Source organism: Phocoena phocoena, chromosome 3 (assembly GCF_963924675.1).
Source record: "Phocoena phocoena chromosome 3, mPhoPho1.1, whole genome shotgun sequence".
NCBI lineage: Eukaryota > Metazoa > Chordata > Mammalia > Artiodactyla > Phocoenidae > Phocoena > Phocoena phocoena.
The window spans coordinates 123,459,484-123,470,386 of NC_089221.1; the positions used below are offsets into that span (position 1 = coordinate 123,459,484).

The 10,903-nt window shown below is 34.6% G+C and overlaps 1 protein-coding gene across 1 annotated transcript in view; it reads left to right on the plus strand.

Annotated features, from left to right (window-relative positions):
- Window positions 1–7,219, plus strand: part of RBM27 (RNA binding motif protein 27) — a 67,261-nt gene extending 60,042 nt beyond the window's left edge. Inside the window, exons 20-21 of the mRNA XM_065873291.1 lie at window positions 5,446–5,556; window positions 6,772–7,219. Of these exons, the coding sequence (XP_065729363.1) occupies window positions 5,446–5,556; window positions 6,772–6,855 (195 nt within the window). The 3' untranslated portion in view covers window positions 6,856–7,219. The remainder of the gene's footprint in view (window positions 1–5,445; window positions 5,557–6,771) is intronic.
- Window positions 7,220–10,903: the final 3,684 nt, after the last annotated feature.

The window sequence follows — 10,903 nt, forward strand, 5'->3', positions numbered from 1 at the left end:
AATATTAAAGTTTAGGTAAAAGCTGAAAATTTTAAGTCATAGAGGCTTGCTTAAGGGCACAGATAGGATGAGAGCTTAGGGTGCTTTCCTTCACTCCTGGGTAAAGAGAGGTTCAGCTTAATTCAACAGGGAAAGTTATTTATACTGAACGTTTGGAATACTTGAACTGTACTTTGGCATTTTTTCAATAGTATGCATCATTTAACTACAAAGATTTTGAGCTATGGTAGTGTGGTTTAGAGTTGTACTCAGTAATAATAGAGTGGAAGTAGATTTTTTTATTTTCTTCTTCCTGATTATGAAAACAGTAAATGCTTCTCAGGATGCATTTAGTAGCTGCAAGTAACAGATAAATAACTTGGAAAATATGGACATTTATTTTCTTTTTTTTCAAGAAGTTTAGAGGTAGGGAGGTTTTAGGATTGATTATTCAAGAAACTCAGCTACGCAGGTTCTTTTCATATTTCTCCTCTACTATCCTAGTGTGTTGGCTTTCTTCCTTAGGTCTTTTTCTTCATGGTGTCAGTCAGGATGGCTAGTTAGGGTGTTTCCTGTTTTTTCACTGTTAATGGACAATGTTATATACATCTTACTGGATTTGGCGTTTTTGAGGGAAATAATGTTATGTGGACAGTCCTGTGCATTGCAGGACCTTTAGCACCCCTGGCTCTCACCTACTAAATACTAGTAAGTGCTCTTCAGTCAGCGTGACCACCAAAATGCCCTCTAGAGTAACATTATCGTCTCCCACTGAGAACCATTGCCCTAGGTTAGTTCATAGGAGCAAGATGACTGGATCAAAGGCATGCGTATTTGTATTTAAAATTTTGGTACAGCTTGCCAGATAACCCTCCAGGAATGTTGTGCTAATTTAAACTTGTAGTGACATTGGGTGAGAGCACCTGTTTGCCCATATCCTCAACAGCACTTAAGTTTTGTTTTTTCATCTTTGCCAGTCAGGGGATTGATGAATCATGACTGGCACAGATTTGGCATCAGTTTCTGATCTGGGAAAATGTCTGTGTAGGTGAATTTCTCTCTGCGTAACTTCTACCTCTAAGGTTCTACATGCTTCTAAGTTACTGCATATAATTTTTTATTGATGATATGTAATTGATTTGCTCATATTCACACATATTCATATATGTTAATATTTGATTTATTTTGAGGGGCAACACACATATACATAGTCAAAAAGAAAAGTACGTACAATGAAAAGTGAGATTTCCTGGACTTCTCTGGCGGTCCAGTGATTAAGACTCCATGCTTCCAATGCAGGGGGCACAGGTTTGATCCCTGGTCTGTAAGCTAAGATCCCTCATGCCGCGTGGTGTGGCCAAAAGAGAAAGAAAAGGAAAGAAAAATAACATTTCCTTCTACCTCCAGTCATATAGTTCCACTCCCCGTAGGCAGTCATTGTTAATTGTGCATATGATGTTGCTTTGTTTTTAATGGATGCATGGTGATTTATTGTATAGATGTACTGTACTAGATTTAATTAGTCCTGTATTGATGGACATCTAACTTTTCTCCACTATTTCATTATTTCAAGCTGCGGTATAGATATGCGTGTGAGAGAATATATATGTGTATATAGAAAAATTAGATATTTTGATAGGTATATGAGGCAAGTCCTAAATTTTTTAAAGTATTTTTAATTAAAAAAATCAATACATGCAAAGGGTCAAAATTCGGTTAATAAAAAGTAAAAAATCTCACCTCTTAATCTTGGCCTACTCTTACAAGGTAGTTATTATTCTTGGATATATTTATAGAAAAAAATTACGAATATAAGAATACATATATTAAGTCTCTCATCAAAAAAATTTTACCGGGGCTTCCCTGGTGGCGCAGTGGTTGAGAATCTGCCTGCCAATGCAGGGGACACAGGTTCGAGCCCTGGTCTGGGAAGATCCCACATGCCGCAGAGCACCTGGGCCCGTGAGCCACAACTACTGAGGCTGCGCGTCTGGAGCCTGTGCCCCGCAACAAGAGAGGCCACGACAGTGAAAGACCCATGCACTGCGATGAAGAGTGGCCCCCGCTTGCCGCAACTAGAGAAAGCCCTCGCACAGAAACGAAGACCCAACACAGCCGAAGATAAATTAATTAATTAATTTTAAAAAATTACCAAAATGGGATCATTTATAAATACAGAGGTGCATTCTAAACATTGCTTTTTTAACATAAATACCTTGGCTAATTGGTATTTTCTTGAAATTATGAAGATAATACTCAACTTAAAATGTTTATTGAAACTATACCAATAAGAAATGTATAGTTAAGTGATTTATCAGAAGGTACCATATTACCTGCCCCTCTGGTCAAGAAATAGAACATTCCCAGCACCCCAAAAGTCTCCTTCTGCCCCCTTCCAGTCACTATCTTCTCTCCTCCTCAGAAAAAGTCTAGCCTCACTTTATTATAATCACCTCCTTGCTTTCTTTATACAGTTGATTCTCATTATTCGTGGATACTGCATTGCACATTCACCTACCCACTAAAATTTATTACAGCCTCAAAATCAATACCTGAAGTGCTTGTGTGGTCATTTTCAGACATGTGCAGAACTGTGAAAAATTTGAGTTGACCAGTGCACAAGTTCCCAGCGGAGGTCAAATGAGGTGATGTTCTGCCTTCTCGTCTCAGCTCTCATCCTGTAAACAAGTCTTTTTTGCAGGCTATTTAGTGCCATATTTCTCTCATTTTTTTGTGCTTTCCATTGGTGATTTCACTGTTTAAAATGGCTTCCAAGTATAGTTCTGAAGTGCTGTGTAAGTGTTCAGTAAGGTAGTGATGTGCCTTATGGTGAAGATGTGTGTTAGAGATAAGCCTTGTTCAGGCATGAGTTGTCATGGTTTGGGCCATGAGTTCAATGTTAATGAATCAACAGTATATATTAAGTAATGTCCTTAAACATAAAACAAGGTTACATATTGATCATTGGCAAAAATGTTTTGACCAGAGGCTCATAGGAACCTAACCCTCTATTTCCCCTAGGAACAATGGTTCAGTGTTTGCTAATTCAGTGCTTGGGTGAACTTTATGTGACTACTGCAAATAACGAGAATCAACTGTATTTTTATCACCTTAATGTGTATTCCTAAATGTTATAGTATTATTTTGCGTATTTAAGAAAATTTATATATATGGAACCACATAGTATATATTCTGTTGTGTCTACTTTTTTTCTTAACATTATGTTTGTGAGATTCATTCGTGTTATTACATGTAACAGTAGTTTGCTATTTTTATTGCTGTATAGCTTTCAGTTGTATATATATATACCACAATTTATTTTTCCATTCTCCTATTGATAGGTATTTGGGTTATTTCCATTTCATTTTTATGAACAGTGTTGCTGTGAACATTGTTTTAAATGTCTTTTCATATATACGTGTACATTTCTGTTGGATATACATGGACTTGTTGAGTGAACTGCATCAGTTTTATTAGTTTAGATTCCCACCAGTGGTGTGTGAGAGTTCCTGACTTGGTATTATTAGAATACATCTCTATTCTATTTATTAATCTTATTTGTTACAAGTTAGGTAGTGGGAGTTTTATATTCTTAGTTCCTGACTGCATACAAATTAAATTTCTCCTTCTTCCTTCAGTAATATATATGCAGTACATCTAACGCCTTAAAATTTCTTTTGGACGATAGAACTGCTACCCTCTTTGGAAAGCAACCCAGTTAATATAGGTTAAAATTTTTTATATTGCTTTTTCTTGCTAATAAAAGTAATATAACTTTACTTAAAAATTCAAATAACAGAGTTTAAGGACCTAATGTGTAACATGGTGACCGTAGTTGACAACACTGTATTATATAATTGAAATTTGCTAGGAGAGTAGAACTTAAATGTTCTAATAACCCCCCTCCCCCGCCCCCCTCCCAAAAGGAGGTATGCATGTGTTAATTAACTCGATGGGGTATCCTTTCACAGTGTATCAAATCATCACATTGCACACTTTAAATATCTTACAGTTTTATTTGTCAGTTACACTTCAGTAAAGCTGGAAAGAATTTAAATAATATAGAAACGAACAAAATACTGAAGAAATCTCTATAATTGGGCTGTACGTTAAAGGATAGAGTAAGGGCAAGGGATGTCTGTTACACAAATTACCTGTTTTTTTCTTTCCCCAAGGTTTATTGAGATATAATTGACATAAAACATTGTATTATTTTAAGATGTGCAACATAATGATTCAGTATACATATGCATTGTGATTACTAAAATAAGTTTAGTTAAAATCCATCACCACACATAGTTAAAATTTTTTTTTCCTTGTGATGAGAACTTTTAATGTCCACTCACTTAGTAACTACCTGATTTTGAAAAGATGGTAAATGTATATTTGGGTTAGGGCCATTTTGATACGTCATTTTAGTTTGTCCCATGAGTCAAAATGTTTGGTGTCAGGTTATAAACATTTACACCTACAAGGGATAATAGGAGCTTTTCCTTAAATCACAGGCTGTGGTATCAGCAGAGACAGTAATTGACTGGTATGCATCTGGCCTAATGTACATTCTTGCCATGCAATGATCTGAGTGTTCTATGGAAATATTTTGCAAATGCTTCATGAAGTTTATCAATATTTTTCCTAGAAAAGCTAGGGTGAAACCCCAAATTTAAAAGAGCCCCTTCTATTACATATTTTAGGACTGAACCAAGAATTGGGGATATTCTACAACCCAGATCTGTTGATAGGAAAGCTGTAGGAATGATTAAGCTTTCACTTTCATGAAACTTTGGGTCTCTGTTCCTTTGTCTCTATTGCTTTGTCCTTAAAATTAAACTTTTGGTTTCTCTTACTGAAATTTGCTGGGGAGGAAAAAAATGTTTAGACAGTAATAACAAGAAATACATTTGAAACTGCGTAGTTTTACCCTGAGATAGGATAATAGGTGTTTAACATTTGTGGGATGCGTAGATGAGCTGCAGAGTATTTGTCATTGTTATATAGCATTTCAGGAAAAGAAGTGGGAATAGTTTTAACAGATATAGATGGGGATATAAGAGATGTCATGAGATGAATAGATAATTTTTAAATTACTTATATTTGTAAGGTTTTACTCTAAATATGTAGATTATCAAAGCCAAAGGCCAATAATCATATTAAGACAGTATTTGTTGTCCTCATCATGACTTTTCTATGTAGAATGACTATATAATTTATCATCCAAACCAAGACAGATCTTAAAATTTATGTGACATCAACATTAATCATGGGCTATCCTGGGAAAACCAGACATGTGGTCTTCTAATTAAAAAGAACTTCACTTTTTCTAGCTCTCATTGGAGATTATTTGTAGATCCATTTTAACAGATTTTTTTTTCCCTCAAGTCATTAAACTTTTAATAGCACACAATTTGAAGAAATCATTAGTAAGTGTGAGTACAAACTTTTGTGTTCTTCTAAAATCTATTTTAGCCTGCAAACCAAGGGTCAAAATTCAAAGACCGTCGGCTACAAATATCATGGCACAAGGCCAAGGTGCCTTCTGTATCCACTGAGACTGAGGAAGAGGAAGTCAAGGAGGAGGTAAATTTAACGATTGAAAATAAGAGTTGAACTAGATTGTTTTCCAGTTATATGCTTTTCTTAACATTAAGTAATATAAATTTAAAAATAAATATTGAGTTTTTCCATGCATGTAATTAAGACTAGTCTAGAAGTTTATTAAAGGATCAGATTAGGTGCAGAAATAAAAAAGCTCTTTTGGGGGTTATTTTCTGGTGTAGGAGAGACTGTACTTTTTTAAAATTTGCATTTATTTTGGCTTTATTGGGGCTCTGGACGTTTTTATTTTGGTAAATGAAGACATGGATTAAGTGAACAAATTAAATTTTATCTGATTGTTCTAGTTTTAACTTATTCAAGTGCCATAAGTAATAGATTTGAGTTTATTTTCTTTCTACATATAGTTGGTTAAAATGAGAGAGTGTAAAGAAGATGGACATAAGAGGGAAGAATAGCAAAACCAAGGACTTAAATAATACAAGTACTAACCAGCTTCTTAAAACATGAGAATTAATATTTCTTTTTTACTACAGTATTTCTAATTAGTTTATTAAAATGGACACTTAGGCAGCATTGCAAGTTATTCCTCATTCATCCTAATTTTGGTTTTAAAAGATAGCATTTATGCCTGATCAAGAGTCTTCCTGACCAAGTGGGTAATTTTACATAACAAAAGAAGAAACATTTCCCTTCTTTAAAAAAGAAAGAAAAGAAAAATCTTGGTATTTTGGGAATGTTTGTAGATACTTTTACTTTGTGTAAGATTTTAGATTTTTATGTAAGATTTGGAATGTCAGTGTCATAGGCAAAGTATTATATTCGTCCTTCACAATCGGATATTAGAGGAAAAGTTTAGACGTTCAAATGGTTATTTACTTTCCTCACTTTCAAGATAATAGAATAAAATTAATTTTATCAAAAACATGTTTCATAGATATCCCCCTCCCTCCACTAAATGTTCATATGTTTTTCTGATGATATTAGAATGGAAATCTATTAAACTAGCAAAATTAGCAGGGGAGAAGAATATATATACATATATATATATATATATATATATATATATATATATATATATATATAAAAATGTTTTGGGGTTTTTTTGCCCCCAAAGATAATTTTCATCACTTGTAAATCCAGCCTGGGCTTTGTATACTAGTCTGTTTGTCCTTTGGCCTAAAAAGCACTTTACTTAACTTGTGCCACTGAGCAGATTTTACCCTCTCTTTTCTTCAGGAAACAGAAACGTCAGATTTGTTTTTGCATGATGACGACGATGAGGATGAAGATGAATATGAATCTCGTTCATGGCGAAGATGAAATCTGATGCGAGCTGTATAATTTTTAGGAATATTGTTTAGAAGAACAACTTTTTAAAATTATTTAAAGAAGTCAATGAGCCAAAAAAAATTTTTTTATTTTTATTTTCAACACAGTAGGTTTAAGGACAGCAAGTTTGCTATTTAAATACATCTCATAACTGTTCATGATATTAAAGCACCAAAGGCCTAGTGACTTTTACACAGTTGTGAAGATCCACAGGAATGACTTGGATAATCTCTAGAGCCTTATTTTTCCACACCACCTGTTTTTGTTGCTATTGGTGTTGGATTATGATGTAAATGACAGGGTGTTCAGAAATTTTATTTTGGATTATAATCTGCTGATAAAGTTTCATTAAATGTAAAAATCGCCTGGAATCTTTTATCTCTTAGCTATTATGGATGGGTCATCAGATAGTAGGAGATATTTGTAATTAAAATACCCTTTTGCTTTCAAGAGTTGTCTTGGAAGAAAAGTAAATTTAATTATTTTATTGAGGAGGAGCCCAATTTGTATTCAATCTGAATTCCGGGGGGATTTAATGTGCAGCAGTAAGTAATATTTTAGTGTAAATCGTAACTGTTCTTCAATGCTATAAGGCAATGGTAGCTAGCTCTGTGGGATTTCCATTCTGTCATCATATTAACTCTCCTGGACTTCTGCCACTGATTTTTAGTTTGCTTTGAAATTACTGAGCACTGGTTCAGTTGGTCCTTTTTTTTAACATTCTCAGAATATAAAAGGCTTTCACCTGTTGCCCCTTTCTCGTCCCCATTTTCTTTCTCCTGCCTTTTTATTAATAGCCTGACTTACCCATTATTGAGATAAGTGATTCTTTTGGGCCACCAAAAGTCAGTCCCCAATAAAAAGTTTAAACCAGCACCTTGATAAACAAGTGATATTTTGATGAGAATAATGGAAGGATTTGTGGGGAGAGAGAGTCACCAGCTTTTTTTTTTTTTTAAAGCTTCACTTTAGTTAATAGTTATGCAGAAGGGTTTGAAAGTGTGTGAGATTCTTTCCCTAAATTTAAACCATGATGGTGAGGTGACTGGGGATAGGTTGGGGGTGGGATGGGGTAGGGGGATGGGTATGCTAGTAATAAATGGGAGTCATAACTTGACTTTGATCAGATGACCTTATATTTTCATAATTTTGTAGCTTGTTGCTATCCATGAACATATGCATCCTTCAGTAGACGGTTTCCTTCACTGTGTGCATTTTTACTGTACACTGTATAGAGTATCTGTTAAGTAAAATATATCTGTAAATTTATGTCCTTGTGTTCTGAATGTTAGATGGAAAGGCAGAGGAGCAACACTACACTGTATTGACCCCTGGGGAAATAAAATGATTAATGTACATAGGATGTTAACTTTTTCAAGGATATACACAGCTATGTTTTTATAGTACGTGTGGTGTGAAAATTTGAAACCTCCTGTTGGCTTCAGAAGGTTCTTGGTGATCACTATGTCGAGGATTTTGTTTCCTGAGGTGAAGACTGTTTCTCAAAATAGAAACTATTCACTAAGAAACTTAAAACCATCAGGACTCTAGATTTACTTGGCTACAAGAAGTTAAATCCCATGTTCTGACTATCTTTCCTCTTCTACATGTTTTCCTGGAATGATGTGTCAAACCAGGATCATTTTTAAGTTTTCATGTAATTTTCCCTTCATAATAATAAGGACTTCCTCTTTCTAGGTTATAGTTATATTTCTGAAAACACAAAGCTAAAATAAGCTTATAAAAGAAGGAAAACATTACAGTGGGGTAGAGTAAGCAATCTTGCTTCTTCCTCCTCCGTCATCTCTAACGAAATTTTCCTGATGTCTGTGGCTCAGTTGGTATATATTTTGAAAGATTCATTGTGGTGAATATTTTGAGTCCTGACAGTTTAAACGTGATAGAGGGAACAAAGGATTTATATATTTTTTGTACAAAGTTTTTTCTTAAACTGTATAATTTTGTAAATAATTTGTTTGGTTTTTTTGTGTACTAAAACTACCAGCGTATAGATTTCAATAAGAATTGTTGTATTTTTGTATTTGGAAACTGAAAATTACAGTAAATTAATGGAGCTGTAAGGAAATTTTCAGTAGACTGACAATTCAGCAGAGTGAGATTCCTTTTCATATGATTTTTTAACCTAAAATTGACATCTTATTACACTCTCAGTACAGAGAGAGTTGAGGATTTGTTTGACCTTTTTAGTTCTTGGGAGAGAGGGGGGTGAAAGAGAAGGATGTTAAAGTGAAGAATAGCTAGACACTTTTTCGAGTAAGTTTTGAGGCCCTTTATATAAAACTTAGTTTTCGATACACCTAAAATACTTCATAAACGTCTTTTCTAAGACTTCTAAAACATGTTTGACTCTCAAAAATGTATTCAAAATATGCGTTAAATATAATATTAGAAAATTTAAGTTAAGGTTAGCATAAACTAGTTAAATGTATATATTTTTTCCTTTAGGACTGAGATCCCCAAGCATTAGAATTTCTCTTAAAAGCGAGTAACTATGACTTGTTTTCTTGGCATCTTCACTTACAGAAATAACATATACCATCTGAGGCAAATTCTGTTCTTTTTAATGTGTATGACATCTTTCTAAGTAGCCGTTGAGCAATAACAACCACCAGCCTGGCTCGGTCATCTTGGTTTACTAGTGGATTGCTGCCCAGGCTTAAGAGGTAACCCCGGGGAATGCAGAATTTCCCTCAATTTCTTCATGCTGTAACATTGAGAAAACATTGTCAGTAGCTAAGGTGATAAATTGGAAAACGTCTTGTTAGGGTGAAAAAAAGAAGTCCATGCTGATGGATCATTATTTCAAAAAAAAAGAAAAAAAAATCATGTGAAAAGGAATAGCGGTTCCTCTTGATGTATAGTATGCCTGTATTATAGTTTTTACAAAATTGTGAACTTGTGTAATAGTATAATAGGAGATATTGTTGAATTTCTAACTGTTTATACATTTAAATTCATATATGTAATGTTTGTTTTATCGATTACAATCTGAATTTCTAAGAAGCATGTTGACTTTTGCAATAAAGATGCAATATGGAATGGTTCACAATTGAAAAAAAAAAGATAAAAGTGTTGCAAATTTAAAAGAATTTGGAAAATTTATGAACCATTCCAAAAATTATAACAATCACCAAAAGAGCTGTAATTCTGGCTTGTTCTGGAAAGAAAGAAAACGTATGTGTATGCTTGCTTGAGTGTGAGAATGAATGAGTGATGGCTATGTGTGTGTGTGTTATGTTGGGTTCATGTACATGAGAGAATGCCACTCTATGAATTTGGGTACCGAAGTCACTGGCTATTAAATATTCAGTAGAATCACTCCTTTGACAGAGTGGTCTTGAAAATGAAAGAGAAGGGCATTAAAGTGTTAACTTACAAGTAACCTTTAACAGCCATATTTCTTTGTTCATGGATGGATCTTGGTATCCCAGATAAAAAGCACAATTTTATGAAAGCAATTATTTTAATATTATCTTGAGGATATTCAGGATGCCTGCAAACAATAGGAAGGACATTTTCCTTAAGCACAATAGAGAGAAGGGAAAGAACACCTTGAAGAGATGACCTAGGGCTTCCCTGGTGGCGCAGTGGTTGAGAGTCTGCATGCTGATGCAGGGGACATGGGTTCGTGCCCCGGTCTGGGAAGATACCACATGCCGCGGAGCGGCTAGGCCCCATGAGCCATGGCCACTGAGCCTGTGCGTCCGTAGCCTGTGCTCCACAACGGAAGAGCCCACCAACAGTGAGAGGCCCGCGTACCGCAAAAAAAAAAAAGATGACCTAAAGATATGACAGTTCTAATTGTGATGGATATTTGTGAGGAATAACAAGAGAAGGAAGTGATCTTTACCCAAAAGGACTATGTGGTGATGGGAAAAGGATGTATATATCACTTGGGCTCCTATTTTCTTGTTTTAAAAACTGCTTTTCATATAAAATTCCCCTCCGAATGTTTATGCATTGTCCAAGAAGAGTCGTTCTTTAAATCTCAGCTTATACAGGAAAATAATAAAGAATG